Source organism: Coccinella septempunctata, chromosome 2, assembly GCF_907165205.1.
Source record: "Coccinella septempunctata chromosome 2, icCocSept1.1, whole genome shotgun sequence".
NCBI classification, from domain to species: Eukaryota; Metazoa; Arthropoda; class Insecta; order Coleoptera; family Coccinellidae; genus Coccinella; species Coccinella septempunctata.
Window position 1 is genome coordinate 48,901,005 of NC_058190.1, and position 20,335 is coordinate 48,921,339.

Consider the following 20,335-nt stretch of genomic DNA (forward strand, 5'->3'; position numbering starts at 1 on the left):
TCCGTTATTCAGTAAGAACTTAGGTTGTGAATATTTCTTCTTTAGTTCATATCAGATGAAAAGTGGTATAGCTTCAGCACACCCAGGTATTTGCATTTCCTCCTGACTAGCCAATCAACCATATACCAAAAAAATATCCAAAATGAAGGTTGCTCATATGATGGATTTTCTTATGAATGGAAAAGTGTTCGGTATAGGACAGTCAGCCTAGCCCTTTTAATCCCAAAAATAAACACCTATTGCCGTCGAACCCATCTAGACGTGAATTCCGTGTCGCAGCAAACATGGCCAGCCGAATCGAATGGATGAAATGGGGTACGAAAACTGTATCATCTGCGACATAAATAGAAAACACCCACGTCACACGCTGTGGGGTCCATAATCAATTCTGACAACACCATCGGATGATTTGATTACTGGAAGTAGGCTATTTGAGAACCGAAAAGCATCGCTCGCGGTCCTGGGCGGAGGCTGTGTCCGAATTGGAATTGCAGACGTGTTTGCAGGCCCGATAAAACTCCCCCGTCCTCTGCAGTTATCCGTTATTCTCACATTTACGAGATGAATTCGAGATGGGGCCAAAATGGTGGACACATTATATGGCAATTGCGTTATGCTTCCCTTGACTGACACTCCCATTAGTCAAGCCAAGTGACTTCTGTCGGATTATACTTTTTATTGGAGCAATATAAGGCGACGGGTGAGTTCATATGGAAATTATGAGTGACACTGAAATGGAAATATTTAGTTATAGTGGGAATCATTTGAAATTTCTTTTATTTTTTTGTTCATACGGTGAGATGAGAGAACGTGTAATTTTTGTACCACAATAGAAGGTTGATCTTTGTTATCCTGCTTCCTTTTCTATACCTCCTGATATTATCATATTCATTCATCATAACGTGCAATCGAAAAAATTCGTCATCAAGTTAGCTGTGGAATTCTGAAGGTCAATAACTGTATATAAAGGTAATTCTTAGCTTCTGCTGTACCATCTTCCAGGTAAAGTTAAAAAGATCATTTTCATCGACGTGCGAAAATCGTTTACTAATGAATACTACTTTAGGAATGATAGTGTTCAAAGAAGAGAAAGAAGAGATTCCCAGAATTGATCAACAATGTTGAGAATGTGACGAATCTTGTTTCCATATTGACGTGTTATCAGAAAATTGAAGATTTTGATTATTTTCGCAGTATTTTGCCAGTAGTTTCTCAACTATTTCAACTAGAGTTAGACAGGTCACAGTGGAGGTCTTTGGTACACAGTTTTAATGGAGAATCGAGAAGGATACAGCGGCGGCCAGATCTGGTTGGCGACTATCCATGCCCTGAGTGTGGAAGGATCTGCAGGTCACGGTTGGGTCTCTTTAGTCACAGGAAGGCACACAGTCGCAACTAGCCCTAAGAAATTACAAGTCTGTTCGCAATTTTTTTTTCTTCTTTTTGTAGATTTATTCCCGGTAACGGGATAAAGCAATGAATGAATGAATGAATTTCATTGAAACAGTGTCGCTCTGTTTCCTGCTCCAAATGTCAGTTTCAGCAAGAGAAAAATAAACTGATCATACAATGTGTGTTTATTTATAATACAAGATTATGTGGAGTTCAAAGGTGATAATTTAATAGCAGCGGAAGTGAAATGGGCAATGAAGGGGTAACCCCAACCACCTAAATCCGATCCCTTCTCGCCGCAAAAGTAAACACAGCCACCTATTTGCATGGACGGCCCGGATTCGTTCGTGGCATCCTTTATCAAAAATTCAAGAGATGGCGCTTTTTACGAAATCCCATCATCTAAAACGCATTAAAGAAGCGTTGCATCGCAATTTCGCCAGTCTCTCGGTGGAGCCGATATCCAGGTCCCCGTTCCACCCCCAAAGCCCACCCCCTAGCATCAACAGCACTGAGCTCTACTGTTTCGACGTAACCCACTAGATTTTCGCAATTGCTTATCTTGGTCTCTCCTTTTTATTTCTTTTCGCTGCTGGAGGATTCGAGTGGAATTTGATATCGTCGATTTTGTCGCGATCGTTCTGTTAGGCAGATCTATCAGTTGATTCCTTTCTCTCACAATTTGCCACTTTTGAATTGGGATAGTTATTTACTTTTATCCTCGGGAAGTTCTGGTCGTTCTTATCGGTGCGATTTTAATGAAGGAAACTCTTCTTCGAAATGGACAAAATATCTCCAAGACAAATGTAGATATCGTGAAACGGTTTCCACTAATTGAATGTCATCGTAGAATAAGTTCCCGAAAATTGATTTTTATATTTTTCATTTGACTTGTCCTATACCTTGTAAATGTCTTAAGGTACCAATAAATACCCAATCATTATCATTATATCAATGAATTAAGATGAACAGCCACAAATACGCGCCAGTTGTCCTGCTAATCGTTTATTCATGTGAAATTTTTGTTCGAAGGTGGAGTTCATCTTGACTTGAAACTTCCTTTAATTCCTTTTACTTACATTGATGCAAGATGATTTTTGTTGAAGAATTCAACATTTTTGTAATTATCTGTTAATTCCTTCGAGAGATACCCATTCCCAATCATGCAATCAATGTATTTCATCTTCGGGTTAATATTTTTGAAATCTACAACTGATGCAACGTATCCAAATTTCAGCCAAAGAAGGATTACGAACATTAACTCTCCTCAAGCTAGTGCATATTATGATATTATACTGATTTCTTGTATTTTCCATGCAAATAACTGGATTTGGTATGCCTTCAATCAGTTTGTATAAACTTCAATTATGTTCGTCACATATATTTTCCGAAGAGATTCGCCATTGTGATAAAATACGTAATAACAGAAACTTTTACATAGAACGGGCAACATAGCGTTGATTTAAAACCCAAAAATGTTTTGATAAGCGTCATAACCCCACATTTTCGTACTATACAGAGTGAAATGTGTCAATTTTCCATAGCCAACCGAGTGCTAAAATAAAAGCGAATGGAGTATATAGAGTCATTCGGGGTAACTGAGCGCAGTGGGTAAGTGTGCGCAGTGCGTATATCTCGACTATGTAATGTTTGAAAGAGGGGTTCATTTGGGTGAAGCAAGGGCGCAGAATCGCCATATTAGTTTTTCATAGAAGTGCGCCGTGTCACGTTTCTTTAACTTTTTATTTGCAATCAATCAAATTCACTAGTTTTCTTGTTAATTTTTAGCATCTCTGCACATTCTGCCAGGTCCAAGTTCCGAGTCCCTCAGTGTTAAACAATATTTTATTCGATCATGGGTAAATTAATCTAAATATATAATAAAAACTTTTAGGTTCTCTTAGCTGCTCAACTCTATAAGAACGTCAATTCAAATTTTGGCTTTCTGGGGAAAGTGTGCGCATAGATTCATTATATGGGCATTAGTTCAGTGAGGAATAAAATTATGACATTGTTGATTTTCTTGGTTAAGACTCGATCAATATTGTCCTATTTGTTCAGAAAAATATGAAGAGCCACCAACAGGGGAATGTATCAAGTGTTCACCAGGAATTGTGTCACGAACAATAATGCAGCGCTTGTAAAAAGGCGCTTCTGTATTGACAATAAACAGCATTTCTCTAATATTGTAACATTTTGATGACATTATTTTGTTATTTGTTTTGATTGTGTGGTTCATTAAGCACTGCGTTCACTTACCCCGTGAGGGTGCGCACACTTACCTGCAATACGGGGCATGTGAACGCACTCCGACTTTCACTATTAAATTCTTTTTCGTTTTTGTTTGTTTGCTTTTTGATGTTTTCTTATAGATTAGAAAATTCTCTATATTATGAATATGTTTTAATTTTCCTAGCTTCAACATTTGAAACAGGGTATGGCTTGAAAGGCAAAAGTGCGCACAGTTGCCCCGAATGACTCTACCTTACATCTACCAAAGTCTAAAATCTATCCTTTCAGGTTGTTGCACTTTCCAAGTCGTAGCTGAGTGAACTTTTCCATGTTTGATTCGAAACCTCATAAAACTTGCGAAATTCCAAGCTGAAACTTACCCCACATGATTACAAACTGAAATATTAACTATCGTAGGATCAGGCCGGCAATCTGACGAATAAAGCGAGAAGGTTCGGCCATCAAATCTAGCAGGAAAGTTGAGGGAGAGAGGGTCGGATGAGAAATTGATGAGATCTCCCCCCGTCTAACCTCCAGACATATTTCGCGATGAACGTAACTTTTCCGAGACGATATTTCTAATATCCGATAACTTTTTGTCAGTCATTAAGCGGGATTTAGGGGCTTCCAGCGCACGGGAAGGTCCTCAATCTGGATTCAGACTTGGCACGCAATAAATTGTTGTTTATGTCTGCGGAAGGTAAGTTCCGTACGGCTGCTGGCGCTTAGTCGGGTAAGTCCCCGGGGAAGATGTAAAGAGCTGTCACGGAGTTAAGAAAGTTAGACATTATCATCAATTATTTAATCTGGCTGACCATTACCGCGCCTCCGACAAGGTGAGCGTTTATACATAATGAATGAGTAATGGTCGGGGCGGTTTTCCACGTATTCAAGCCGTGTCCATGCAAAATTTATCCGCCCTTCCTATGAATAAACCTAATTGAGGCTGGGGAATGTGTGAGCGATCCCGTAGGTGAAATTGATATAATAAATGGTCCTGTGTGCGCATGAAGGATTCATTGATATTTGGCCGTTTTGACGTGCTGTTGCTTCGGTCATACGAGCTTCTTGCTTATGCGAGATTTGAGATTCCTTTCACTTCAAGATTCATCGAGGGTATATTAAAAATTTTTACTTTGGTTAATTATTTACCAATCTTGCGATGTCTTTTGGAGCCTTGGCTTTTACCTCTTGATGCCAGGAGTGGCTTTCCCATTGACTCTAGATATGGTTTGTAGATCAGACAATTCTGGACACTTGATACTAAAATTATTGATTTTTGGATCACCTCTGAACGTTGAATTTACGAGGATATATTGATATCTAGTTAGCCTAGAGCTGTTCCATGCATAAAAAAAATATTGCGTTACCATAGCAACGAACAATAACTCATTAGTCATTAGTGCCAGTGTGACGTTTGAGGTCAAAAAAGTAAACCAGAGTTACGCAATAAATTCAAAGAAAGAAGATATCCACCGAAATTGTGAAAATCGAAAAATTGCAGTATCGAGCCATCATCAAGTACCTGTATTTAAAAGGGTTAAGAGGTAAGCAGATTTACGAAGATAAGCTTAATATCCTTGGTGAGTGTCCGATGACCGATCGGGAAGGCCAGTTTCTGTGTCAGTCCCCGAAAATATCGAAGCAGTTCATGACATGATTTTATCAGACCGTCGAATTGGGCTGAAACAGATATCTGAAGCACTGAATATTTCTTACGAACGAGTTCATCGTATAGTTCAAGTCAATTTGGACATGACAAAAATTGCTGCAAAATGGTTCCCTAAATGTTTGAAAGTTGACCAAAAGCGTGCAAGGGTAGAAGCATTGCGTTCTATCTGTGCTCAATTTAAAAACGATGTAGACTTCTTAAACCGAATTGTTACTATGGATGAGACTTGGGTACATTTCTACGATCCAGAAACAAAGCTACAATCGATGGAATGGCGACACTCTGGTTCTCCAAGATCTCAGAAGTTTCGTGTCCAAAAATCTGCAGGAAAAGTTCTTGCTTCAGTTTTTTGGGATTGCCATAGAGTATCATGATTGATATTGATAAGGGTAGAACAATAACCGGAGATTACTATTCGACATTACTGACCACTCTACAGGAAAAAATTGAAGAGAAAATACGCGGAAAGATATCCAAAGATGTTTCGTTTTTGCAGGACAACGCCCCTGCACACAAATCTCATGTTTCCATGGAAAAAATTCGTGATTTGGGCTTTGAATTACTAGAACAACCACCTTATTCACCAGATATGGCTCCATCCTACTATCATCTCTGTCCTCAACTGAAAAAAAGTTTAAAAGGTCGTAAATTTTTTTCCAACAAGGAGTTAATAAAAGCTGTGTAGGTCTAGTTTGCAGAGCAAGAGAAACATTTTTTGAAAGCTCTAGAGACGTTGCAGATTCGCTGTAATAAATGTATCCAATTAAGAGGAGAATATGTTGAGTAATTAAATATTTTGACATTGAAATTTTGTTTGGTGCTATAGTAGGCTAACGGCGGGTTTCATAAAACTTTTATTGCCCGATCAACGAATTGACAGCCACTCGATTTCAAAAACGAATTCACTAAAACTTTTTCATTCTTACATATATTGAAGAAGTAGTATTTGAGAGTCATTGAATGGACGTACATAGATCATAATTTGATGCGAGAATGGTATTCCGAATTCTCATGACTGAATTATTGATCGAAAATAAATTGACGTTTATCCGTCAATCAAGCGATGAATCCCCGATCGAGCTTTATGAAACCGGGGGTATGAATTTTTCAATATATCCTCCTATATATAGTTGATATTCCAAAGGCCAAACATTGACAAACTCACTGAAAACATGTGATGGCTGCAGATTTTCCCTACTTAATATGAGAAGATCCAAAAATTCTGTACCATTCTGCAGGGTTAAAACTTCAGTTTAGATCAATTCCGTACATACTTGACATGATATTTTCTGAGGCAGGCTCTCACTGCACACCAATCCCCTCTGACAAAACGCCCCCACTCCGTTTATCAGGTTGTGTAGACAATGTCACACGAAGTTCGTATTAAATTATTTCCCCATTCATCCTAATTTCAGATATCCCAACAAAAGTGAGCGGAACAACTAGACTGACGTGTTCCAACATGCATTACTCCAGAACTAATAAATAATTCATTCCGCCCTCTGTTGTATCGTCTAGGAAAATGCGAACTGCGCGAAATAAGCAGGCACGCCAAACTTGAATGAGGCCGGTTTCACATTTTCACTGCCGAATAATTACTTTACATTGAATGAATTTAATTTGTGGGGACGCCTTTATTTGACGGCTGCAGGCGTGGGGGCACCTCCAGAACTGTGCACCTCTCACACGAGGGATTAAATAATGTTAGCACCCCAGGTTTTCAAGTTCTCTTTAATTATACCGTCGGGGAGTTGAATGTAGCCAGGTCTTGGCAATTCTGACTTACGCCGACCCTATTACGTCTTCAGGCATTGCTTATTTTAATTCGCTCAATTTGGAGGAATTACTTGGGAGAGTATGGGGGATTGGCCCTACTGTGTTCAGGAAGATTCCCCTTCCATATGGGTTTGTTTGGTACTTTTTCTTCTGAGAAGAGCAAAGATCAAACTGAAAGTAGAAATTGGGAACCCCCAGATACATTTTCATCCAGTACTTACTTTCCATTTCAGCTTTATCACTTAATCTAGAAAAATCCATGCATATAATATTTAGAAGACATATGAATTGAAATGTGAACATTTAACGATACAAGAATCGAGGATATATTAAGAAATTTTTAGCCTACTAGAGAACCAAACAAAATTTCAATGTCAAAATATTTTATTTCTCAACATATTCTCCTCTTAATTGGATACATTTATTACAGCGAACCTGCAACATCTCTAGAGCTTTAAAAAGAAAGTTTCTTCTTGATCTGCTAACCAGACCTCCACAGCTTTTATTACCTCCTCGTTGGAAGAAAATTTCCGACCTTTTAATCTTTTTTTCAGTTGCGGAAAGAGAAGATAGTTGGATGGAGCCAAATCTGGTGAATAAGGGTGGTGTTCGAGTAATTCAAACCCTAAATCACGAATTTTTGCATGGCAACATGAGATTTGTATGCAGGGGCGTTGTCCTGGAAAACAAAACACTTTTGGATAGCTTTCCGCGTCTTTTCTCTTTAAATTTTTTTCGTAGAGTGGGTCACTAATGTCGAATAGAAATCTCTGGTTATTGTTCTACCCTTATCCAAAAACTCAATCATGATTATTCAAGGACAATTCCAAAAAACTGAAGCATGAACTTTTCCAGCAGATTTTTGGACAAGAAACTTCTTAGGTCTAGGAGAACCAGAGTGCTTTGTTTCTGGATCGTAGAAATGTACCCAAGTCTCCTCCATAGTAACAATTCGGTTTAAGAAGTCTACATCGTTTTCATACGAACACAGATCGAACCCGAAGCTTCTACCCTTGCACGCTTTTGGTCAACATTCAAACATTTGGGGATCCATTTTGCAGCGATTTTTCTCATGTCCAAATTGACGTGAACTATATGATGGACGCGTTCGTATGAAATATTCGGTGCTTCAGATATCCGTTTTAGCCCAATTCGACGGTCTGATAAAATCATGTCAGGAACTGCATCGATATTTTCGGAGACTGACACAGAAACTGGCCTTCCAGATCGGTCATCATCTTCAATGGAAAATTCACCTCTTTTGAAGCTTGCAGTCCAATTTTTCACGGTCGCATACGAAGGACATTGATCATCAAGGTTATTAAGCATATCTTCGTAAATCTGTTTACCTCTTAACCCTTTTAAATACAGGTACTTGATGATGGCTCGATACTCCAATTTTTCGATTGTCACAATTTCAGTGGACATCTTCTTTCTTTTAATTTATTGCGTAACTCTGGTTTACTTTTTTGACCTCAAACTTCACACTGACACTTCTAATGAGTTATTGTTCGTTGCTATGGTAACGCAATATTTTTTTTATGCATGGAACTGGTCTAGGCTAACTAGATATCAATACATCCTGATATTCATCACCCTAATCAAGGAGATGAATAGTTCTATTCGGGTTGGAATAACTCAGTGAGAGACTATATCTATTATTCCTTTTTCAACCAATACACGTACTCAAAACATTCACCACGATGTTTGAACCAACTTGAAGTGTAAAAGAACAAAAAACCAAATCGAATTATGCCAGTCTTCAATTACTATATTAGCATACCGCGAAAATCCTTGATTTGCAAGACAATCCCTCATCTACGGGAACTCCAGTCTCAGAAAAGTAAATATTTTATGAAGCAGTAGTCTCGGATTCTCTCCCTCCTTCCAGGATTTAATAATTCGCAAACTTCGCCAACTCAAACGATAAATTCGAAAGAAATATTTAATTTGTATGCAGTCAAGGTTTAAATTCACTTTTAGGGTTATGCATTCAAAAATTTGAGAATCGCGAAGTTGGAGGAATGTATAAATACTTTCGGGAAATTGAGAATTATGCCGAATTCACACCGATGAAATTTTTTATTGCGCGATCGTTATCCTTCTTTCTACAAGCACTCGTCCACCTTCTGAAATCCCTTTATCTCAGGCTATATATATGCTAGAGCATATTCCACAAAATATCAGACCTTTCTTCTCTATGAGAGATATAGTATTTTTATCTCTGGTCTTTGGAAGTACGAAAAAACTGTAGCAGACCTATTGGGAGAACAAATTGCTGCCACTATGAGATATTAATAACAATTAATTTTTCCAAAACTGTAGCACAATCAAATCTTCAACTAAAATAACAATTTTGGAGAAGTGTAGAAATCGCAACAATGAGAAATTCCTCTTGAATCAGTGGGGATGTATTTAAAGCCTTCTCCATTAATTATTGACCCCTACTACTAATTCATGGAGGAAGTTTGAAACTCTCTCACCAAACCCAAGCCGCGAACCTTGCCTAAGAATCCTTATTCATCCAGAAGTTCAACAAGGTCTTCAAGGCGATGTTTCAAATCTCACTTTTTTCGGGGGATATTTCAAAGTTTTCGCCAGTACAAAACAAAATTTGTCAGCACAATCGTGAAGCTGCTGCGAACGCTCCATGCGAGAATAATGAGTTTAGTTTTAATATATTCACAAAAGAAACTTCCTCGGATACCCAAAATGCTCATTCATGTGACTTTGAGGTTGTTTCGTACAGAATGAACGATTATGTTCAGGGTGATGGAACCTTTTAGAATTCGTACAAAACGCCCCTGCTTTTATATCGAAACTTTTTCTTGGGGGTATCACAGTAGATCGATTCTTCATCCAGAACAAACAACATGATTTGAGGAAGTCGAACCAATGCCATGAAAACATTGATTTCTTCTGCAAGATGTTTTTTAGAATTCCAATGTGGCAATTTCTATCACAGTTTATTCTCGATTTTTATGCAGTATTGATCAACGAAAAATAGACAAAAAGTATTTCATGAGAAGGGTAGGATTTTTTGTTAATTTTATCTCCTGAAAAATTTTTGAAACAATTGATGATACCTTGAAAATTATATCTTACCTCCTCTAACTTCGCAGGTGAGTATGAGATCTGCTCCCTCTTCAAGTGGCCCAACAATTCCATTCACATCTCTTCCGGAGTTGTCGTATAGAAGAATTTGATGTGGGGGAACTGAAAAAAATTCAAATTTTGATTTAGAAGAATCAATAAATCAATAATAGTTCCAGTTATATACCAGAGCTTTTGGAAATTGAACTCGGCAACTTTCCCAGCTCTGGAATTTTCAAATAACTATTTTATACTATAACTATTTATACCATTCAACAAAATTTTCACGAAGCCCTTGCAGTTCATTGAAAATTATCTTCGAAAAACCAATGAGGATGTGTTGTATGTACGTATTTCTTTGAAACCAGAAATACTCCTGCATTTCTTACTAACAATTATCCATTCTTATTCTCTGTGTTTTATTAGATATTGGGAGAAAAAACACAAAAAATTTCAAAAAACAGGATTTTATGTTTTACGCTGCTTTCATTTCTAATTGGGAATAAAGAAATTTGCAATATATGCAAATGTTCAGTGTCCTTATGCATTTATTCTGATGAAATATCATAAGCTGCTTCCCCAGAAACAGTCGTAGTTCGGCAACGAATACAAATTATCAGTTTCAGATTCTATTTAAACGATCCACGTGTTCGAAACCCATTACAAATGAATCCTAAGCTGCTTGTATATTGCAATAACGAGATGAGCAGCACAAGAGACCATAATACCTCAGTGAATTGAGCCTTTGCCGCTGGAAAGCAATGAATAGAATAATTACCAGTACAATATCTGAAACGAACGATTCTTCTTCGTAACCTCTTGAAACATCCACGAACAAGGGCATAAAAGAGCAAACTCCAGCAATAAATAAACCGATCTCAAGTATCCCGAGTTGTTTCATTTACGTTCATTACTTCCAAAAGTGAATTCAATTAACTGAGATAAGTATAAGAAAGAGGAAAAATAATCATTAAGAGAAATAAAGTGGTATTTATCTTATAAAGGAACGGAAATTGGAACAATGGGCCGATTACCGGTGTCTCGATTTATTGACTTTCGATAAGATTTTTCCGAGCTCCGGGCAGGGATGCTGTGTTCCTAACCGTTCCTGGATTATTTCTTTTTTGTCGCCATCAGGAATAAATCACTTCTGTTCCATTGGTTGGGAAGCCATTGTTTTCTTATTCATATTGGTGCATCGGCATGCTCATTCATGAATTTACATACGTTTTAAGATCTCTAATTGAATATGAGATGCAGTACTAATGTAGGTATATGTTATTCAGGATATTTCACCGTTTCTAAATTATTTAGAGTGGGGATAAATATAGAATAGGTGTACAAACATAATGACGTCCTTTGAGGTGCAAAGATTGCATGGCAGCCTTCATCAAATGAAGTGTTTACATTCAGACAATTTTCGAGACTCCTTTGTTTTACAGACGAACTTAATCTTGACGTGTATATAGAAACCACAGCAGCACTTGCACTTCTCAGCTGCGTAGCGCGGTGAATGGAGTGAATCCGCGATGGAAATACGATTAATTTGAATGTGGCATGAGAACATGAGATCGTTATGTTTATAGGACGTGGAATTCTAGATTGAAAGAAGCACTGGAATTATTTGAAGAACAAATACAGTGTTTTATATGGGGAGAGGGCCCGATGCTACTCCCATAGGGTAAAAATCTCCTTTTGACATGAAAACCATCTAAATATTTAAATTCGAAGATGTATCTGTTCATACAGGGTGAGTCTTTGACTCGTACACATATTTCAACAGTAGTTTCTTGAGGTCAAAAGAAACGTTCAAATATTCATTAGATTGCGTCCAACTTAGTTTAAAGAGTTGGGTTCTTTGAATTTTTGGTATTTTTATGGTACGTACTGGTAATAATGAGAAAACTGGAAGACGTAGGTGATATCTTGTATCCGAAAAAGCTTCATCAAATAAAAAATGATAAGCTACATTCCGAAATTCATTTCATTCTAAAAAACCGTTCGTGAGATAGAACTTAAAATAATATTTTTTATGGTATCTTTTAAACGGAGCTGATTCGAAAAAAACGGTAAAAGAAAAAAGTGCTTCTTTTGACCTCACGAATCTACTGTTAAAATATTTGTACGAGTCAAAGAGTCAACCTGTATATCAAGCTATAGGAAATTCCATTCGAATTAAGCAAAACCGTCAGAAGACGCAATTTTGTGTTTCACTCCGATGCATAAAAAAATGGTTAAAATTTTTTTTCCAAGCTGAATATCAGGGACCGCCAATTCTTCTTTCTTCACTTTGTATATTGGTAACGAATTACTATATTCAAGTTTGGAAATTTTCTAGTAAAAATCAGAAGTAAGTAAATCATCTTGATGTAATTCATCCATTGCATCAACATTTTCCTCATCCAAGAGGTAAAATTTTATGATTATGGAACTGTTTTACTGGAAGCATCTCAGAAGAATGTTCAACACTTTTACTGGAATTAAGGGCGTAAATTATTCACAACATCTTTAAAAGGCTATGGAGGGATTTCTTCGCACTTCTCGCATAATATTCACCCCTGTGTTATATCAATTTGATGGTGTAATTTGTCAATCCCCCTTCAGGGGTAACCGTGGAAGAAATGAACAATAAGCGATCTAGGGATAACATAGTATTTTCCCGCAATTATCAACTCGTTTGAGGCCTGGTCTATTATCTAACTTGTTACCTGCGTCAACTGGGAAAGCTGACAAGTTTAATCTTGATTAATGAACTTCCATAGCGAAATTTACCGATACTGAAAGCATTTTGGTTAACGTTGAAACCTTCTGGTGTTTCCAACTGAATTTGACGTTTGAATAATTGACTAATAATGTTGACATGTTGAGCCGACCCTGGTCCTGTGTTGTATAATTGGAATTTTCTTGAGATTATTGAAATTTGAAGCAATATTGCGGGAGGATTAAGGTGGAACCTGAAAACGTGAATTATAAATGGGAGCTTGTATTAAATTCGCATCATATTGGGGTCACGAGTTCAATAGGAGGTTTTACGGAAATGTAGACTACCAAAGTAGATGCAAAATGGCAGTTAATCCACAGTAGGTTACTTGTGTTCCTAAAAAACGTCGGACAATTCCAATGTTTCCAAAAAAACTATGGACCAAAGTAAAATTGAATTGTTGTGTCACTTTATCTACATTCCCCAATGTGAAATAATCATTAGAATAATCACATTGAAGATTTTGAGGGTTTTGAGGATTAATTAAGTGATACGTTGTCAAAAGTGGCAGTTTTCAGTCATAGCAATGAAGAGTGTTGATCATTTCCTTTTTTTTTTCATCGATATCTATTTGAATACAATTCATTATTGATCGTCCTGGCAAAAATTTATTTCGATTTCTTATTTGAATTTCAAATTTTCGAATGTATTGTTGCTGATTCCCCCATTCTCTCTGTAGAAATCCTTCGATTTGTGAATATTTCAAATTAAAAAAACTACTACTTCACTATAGGATTCACGTCTGTGATAATTGTGAAAGGGTGATATTTTTGAAACTCTGTTCATCCCGGCCAAACCAGAGCTCGATCGACACGACGAGAGGCAAAAGTGCGGTACAATTTCATTAGCAGGAGCCTGAAAATGGTGAGTATAATTTAATAATTCCAAACAGATGACAAGACGGCTCACTTCGTTCGTCCATTGAAATAACCTGCTTATTCTGAGTATCTCTCCCTTCCAAAAAGTTCTCGCAGAACCTCGAACTTTTTCAAGTGTACTTTTGAAGGAAAACTTTCCTTTTCCCTTCCATTCGACCTCATTTAGACCTTTCGTCGTTGCAATTTAAGTACCTGAATTGAAAATCATTGCAACCGAGCGAGCTCTTGATAAGACTTCGGCAGATTAAGAGCTATTTAAAAAGTTTATTGTGGTGGAATACGAAAAAACTCATACTAAGGGGATGATGGTGATAAAAGAAATTCTAAAGTATGAAAAAATTTTCAACAAATGAAAGTTACAAGATTAAATGTCTTTGTACTATGAATAAACTAGAAATTTTTAGGAACTTACCGATAACAGTCAGGTTGAGGGCGAAGTTTCTCGTTCTAGACGTCTTGAAATCTACCCTACATCTATAAACCCCTTCGTCGTCTAGCTGGACCCCGTCAAGGGTCAAGGAGGCAGGTTTCGATACAGTTACGAAGTATGCTCTTGGTCCGAACATTTTTGGATCCGTCCAATGTAACGCTTTATTGAACGGTCTACCTCTCACGTCAAAACTGGAAGAAAATATAAGATTTTAAATTGGGAATATTCAAATAGAAATCTAACTTTTGAACGTGAATATATGCTGAGCTGACGTAGTTTTTGATATAGCTTGAAAAACTACTCAGCTCAATATTTCCGTTGCTTTATTCGAGAGAATATATGACATCGTAATTCACTTTATTGCTGCTGTTGTTATAAAATTCATTTGACTTGTTTATACTCTATAAAATGGACTTTATGTTAGAAACATGTTTCTAATGTTTTCGAAATTGCCAAAGACCTTATTTGAAGTTATGTAATTTTTAATGACACCTAATTGCTGTGAAGAATTTTGCAAACCAACAATTATTAGGATAGGGGATTATTGTTTTCAATAGCTCCTTTCAATTTCTGTTTGCTGACTCGAAATTCAGGAAAATATCATCCGGTGACCATCAAACCCGGAATCCTGGGTTTCATGTGGTTGATTATTTGATTGTTCAAGTCATTCTTACAATTTTCATACGAGTGAACTGCTTGGTTCAAATCTTCATTACTCATTGTATTTTGTATCCAATCTCATCAATTAATATCTAGAGGAGAAAAAGCATGAAATTTTGCTTTTTTATTCGATTTTGGAACCTTCATTCAATGAGAGAGTGTTATGCTTTCCTCTTTCTTCATCGAGTTAGGTTAGGTTAGGTTAGGTCAAGTCATTCTTACAATTTTCATACGAGTGAACTGTTTGGTTCAAATCTTCATTACTCATTTTCACTCTTGTATTTTGTATCCAATCTCATCAATTAATATCTAGAGGAGAAAAAGCATGAAATTTTGCTTTTCTATTCGATTTTGGAACCTCATTCAATGAGAGAGTGCTATGCTTTCTTCTACTTTCATCGAGTTAGGTTAGGTTAGGTTGGGATTCTAACTTTTTTGAATACTTATTTCTGCAGGAGATGCTTTTCTAAAGAAGTCATGAAGATCTTTATTACACTCACTTTCAAAAGTCCTGCACCCCCTAATTATTAAGGCTATCTCAAACTTTGAAAAAAAAATGATACCCTCGGATTCAAGGATAATGAAAGGCTTTTACAGAAATGAAATGAAATCAATTTTATTTCATAGAATTATGAAGTTGAAACAACAAATACAAATTAGGAATCAAAAATTGCAAAAACAAAAATTAAATTTGAACGGAAAATTAAAAGTTAATTAATAAAAGAGCAAACTAATATGCAGTATTTGAGCCTCTGTTGCTTAGCAATGCATTCACTCGTCTAGGCATTCCAAAAATTAAATTATTGATTATTTCCTGCGGAATATTCATGCATTCCTCGGTAACAGCTACAATAAGTTCTTGTGAATTTCGTGGTGGATTATTTCGACGGAAAACGGCTCTGGAGACATGATCCCGTATATGCACTGTAGGATTTATGTTAGGAGACATCGCGGGCCATTCTAATCTGATAATGTTTTGGTTTTCCAGGGCTTCTTGAACACCACTAGTGCGATGTGGCCTGGCATTATCGTCCATAAAGATAAATTGAGCCCCTAATTCATTACCCATGGGTATAATTACAGGATTTATGATATTTTCGAGGCAATATGCACCAGTCATCGTCATCGGATATGTGAATTAGTGGCGTTCTTCTTCCAAACATTATGCCTCCCCAAAACATTTCAGTGCCACCGCGAAAAGGAGCAACTTGAATAGCTCTCTCAGGTCTATTTCGACATCCTGGTTCCCTCCATACTCTTAAGCGGTAGTCATCACTTACTAACCCAAACCGTGACTCATCTGTAAATAGCACATTCCTCCATTCTTCTAAATGCCAGTTTTGATGAGCTCGCGACCACTGTAGACGAGCGGTTCGGTGACGAACTGTTAATAAACGAACTCTTAGAGGCCTTTTGGACCGCAATCCTGGTGTTAAAATTCTTCTACGAATTGTAGCACATGAAATTACACGGTTGTGGGCTTTTTGGAATTCCGACCTGAGTGTTGGTACCGTCACTGACCTATTTCTACGGGCTGATTGGGCAATATACCGATCTTCTCGAATCGTGGTAACACGAGGACGACCATTTCGAGGTCTACTATGCACTCCACCAGTTTCCTCATAGCGCCTAATCGTTCTGCTAACCGTGCTTCGAATAATGTTTAGTCTATTGGCTATCTAATGGCGTGAGAGCCCTTCTTGCCAGAGAGCAATAATTCTAGTTCTGTCAAACTCAGACAACTCGTTTCTGGGCATATTACACAGTTTTTGAACTAACCGGTACTTAAAACGAAAAACTACTGGTCCGCAGAAAGGCACACATTTGACAAAATCGATATTTAAACACAAGAAAATTTTTTGTTTCGTAATGTTATCGTTTTATTTGGTGGTCAACAAGTTTCTGTTGTTGTCAGTAACAATTTGTTGTGAATCTTGATTATTTTATCTCCACTACAGGGGGGGTGCAACACTTTTGAAAGTGAGTGTATTTCCAATCATTCGATTATGAAGTATTAGATATAACGCTGATGCTTGACCCTACAATGTAAAGGGTGTTTATGGAAAGATCATCAGTTCAAGGCTGAAAGTATATTTCCTCTTGTTAAACATTATTTCTGAGCTGAACATTTATGTTGAACTTATGGATACATGCAGCGTTCAATTAAACCAAGATTCGGACGTTTAAGAAATGAATCTCATTGAATGAAACGGTGCAAAACGGTCATTGGGCGAAACAAACTGAATTGAGTGATTACGGAGTGTATTTTTAGGCACACGTTTAGTTGATTTTTGCGAGTTCAAACCAAGCAATATCATGTGGATGCCGATACCACAGGAAATCAAAAAAGAAACCCGGAAAGCATCCCCCGGATGGTTCTCAATTGGGCATGAAAAATTGGATATTGACGCCCCAATCTAGCGCCCGTATATATCCCCTCGAACAGATATGCCGGTTCACCCCAACCATTATCGCCTAGACTAGGGTATAACAATTCAATATAGCATGGTAATGGTTCCCATTCGGTGTAAATAACCGAACTTGTCGGCCGCCATTAAATGAGAGCTATTCGATAAAGTGGTCAGGAAGAACGAACTCCTAGCAGGAAGGGGTAACGTTTAGGGCATAGCTCTTCGGAATTGAATCATTGTGGGGGGCGAAAGGCATTCCTTATGCAATTACTTGTTGTGGAGTTTAGGTTTAATCAAGTTCTCTACAGGTCGAAATCTTCGTTTGTTTAATTACGTCGCTGAATTCGATTGGGTTTTCTTGTTCGCCTCCGCTGAATGCAAATTATTGAGGAGCTATTTGGGTATAAGTGAGTTTAAGATTCGCTATTGTGCAAGGATGAACAGGTTTTATGCTTAGTTCAGCTGCTTGCCTCGCTTCAATAGGGAAAAGTAGGGTGAGTTCGAGGCTTAAAACAGATTACATATGATTTTCACAACAATTAGTTTTTAAACCTCCACATCTGTTATGCATACATTGCTGTATCCCGTAACCGGGACTGAATCTACGAAAATACATAAAAAAAGAACAGACTTATAATTCCTTAGGGCTAATTGCGACTGTGTGCCCTGCTGTGACACAAGAGACCCAACCGTGACCTACAGATCCTGCCACACTCCGGGCATGGATAGTCACCAACCAGATCTGGCCGCCGCTGTATTCTTCTCGAGTCTCCATTATAACCTTAGAACATAGAATATCAGGAAGGAGCTTTTTCGAATAAATGTGACGGGAATTGTGCGACGGAAACGGCCATATTGGTCTTCCAAATTTAAATTTTAAAAGTGGCAGACTTGGAAGTCAAATAATTTTGTTATCTGTGGCCAAATGAATAAAGTGATGTTTAAACTTAATTTTGGTAATTTGGATTCTTGAAATTTGCGGGAAATAAGGATTTTGGATATTTTAGCGTGAATCATTCATAGGTAGGTGATTTTTTTAAGCTGAATATCAGTTATTAATTATGAGTTTCTGAATTTCATGACATAACAAGGTTATCCCATGACAATAACACTCCATGGGCGTAGATGATGTTAAGTCATAGACCTTAATACCATTAAGAATATAGCCAAGCACTGTTAGGCGGGGTGAATTTCCGCTTTGATTATCAATTTGAACGAGCGTGAAAAAGCTTCTGACTTTACTTCAGTGCTTTCCTAATTTTTTTGATTAATCAGAATCAACTGACTATTGAAGTTAGTTTTTTGGAAACTTCATTGTCCTACGCCACTGTTGAAACGGAAATATATGTCGGCCATATTTCTCCTCTATTCCGGTCAAATTGAAATGAGCAATATGCTCCTTCCTGTTATTCTATATTCTAAGATTATAACTGTGCACCATAGACCTTCACTGTGACCTGTCTAACGCTAGTTGTTCCCAATTATGATTGGCATTAACTGATTTTAGGGATTGATGTAGTGTATACTTAAACAGCTTATACTGGCCTCCTGGTTTCCGGGCTCCCTCTGTCAATTCGCCATACAGAACTATGTTGGGGAGTCTTGAATCTTGCATCCTCAGAATGTGGCCGCTACATCTGAGTCGGGCCCTCGTTACTTGAGTCCCAATTGTTGTACAACTCGCGCGTTGCAAGACTTCTGCATTCGAAACTTTGTGGAACCATCTGATGTGCATTATCTGTCTTAGATGACGTTGTTGCGTTTGTTCAAGCTGTTTAATATGTCGCCTGTAGGGCGTCCAGCTTTCATTTCCGTAAAGAAGCGTTGGGAGGACGACTGCTTTGTTTTATTCTAACACGCAGCCTTGTTTTATTCCAGAGTTGGTTAAGAAATGGTCGGTTGTAGAGCCATTATGCTGTATTCCAGCGGTGTTGTTGGTATGAAGGCTTTTACACACTGCTAAGAATTTTTCGGGTACATGAGTGCATGATTTTCCATAGCGCTCTCTGATTCACCGAGTCGAAGGCCTTACTCAAATCGATGTAGGCTGTATAGATCCTTGATTGTTGTTCACGGGCCTTCTCTTGCAGCTGTCGCAGTGTGAAAATTAGGTCCACCGTACCTCGATTTAGTCGAATGCCGCACTGGGATTCAGGTAAAAGCTTTTCCAAGAGTGGAATCAGAGGATTAGCAATAATCTTCGAGAGAATTTTGCTGGCCACGCTAAGCAAAGATATCATCACATTCAGGTGGGTGTAACTTTACACCGACCTGCAGATGTAAGTCGCCTTTTACGAATCTTTGAAAGGCAGAAGTCCAATAGTCAATAGTATAATCAATTTTTAGGATTTCGGATTTCAGATTTTCCCCCATCGATTGCAGTTTTCACGCCTACATTTCCCGATGAATGGGATGAACTCCCAGGCTGGAGCAACTAAATTATAATCAGAACTTCGAAACATGTCGGCGGGCGGTCGTCGTTGATAATTACACATAGATTAAGTTAACGAACACATGGCATCATTAGCATCTTTCATCATTTTTGACTTATCGAAAGTTGGCTAACTACATCGGCAGCGAATTAGTCAAAGTATCCAATTTGTAGGACGCGCCACATCGAGGACCGAGCCCAAATAGGGCTGATTGGGATGTCCCGCGCTGGCAGATGTTTGAAATTCAATTTGAAAATGTAATACCCCGTCCCATGGAGCGGGGTTGCCAGCGTTATTCGACTGAATATCCGCTACAGTGATTCGATGACGACGGAAAAGTTGGTACTCGAATTATAATAATTCGATACTAATAAGAGTCTGATGAGAGCGATCGATACCTACGCCTGCGCAGCGCTGAGCTACTCATTCGGTATCATCTCTTGGACCACCACCGATTCAACAGCCTTACAGAGAAAAATGAGAACAATGCAGACAAAACATCACCCTAAGAGCTCAATTGAACGAACAGAGATGTTACGACATCTTAGGGACGAGGAATTGTTGATTTGTCCTTCTGTATCTCAGGAAATTGAAGGAC

At 37.9% G+C, this 20,335-nt stretch overlaps 1 protein-coding gene across 1 annotated transcript in view; it reads right to left on the bottom strand.

Moving 5' to 3' along the window:
- The window catches only part of LOC123307179 (nephrin-like), a 98,832-nt gene that overhangs the window by 45,843 nt on the left and 32,654 nt on the right, over nucleotides 1–20,335 (bottom strand). Inside the window, exons 3-4 of the mRNA XM_044889396.1 lie at nucleotides 14,217–14,425; nucleotides 10,178–10,288 (exon numbers count right to left, since the gene is read on the bottom strand). Coding sequence (XP_044745331.1) covers nucleotides 10,178–10,288; nucleotides 14,217–14,425 — 320 coding nt within the window. The remainder of the gene's footprint in view (nucleotides 1–10,177; nucleotides 10,289–14,216; nucleotides 14,426–20,335) is intronic.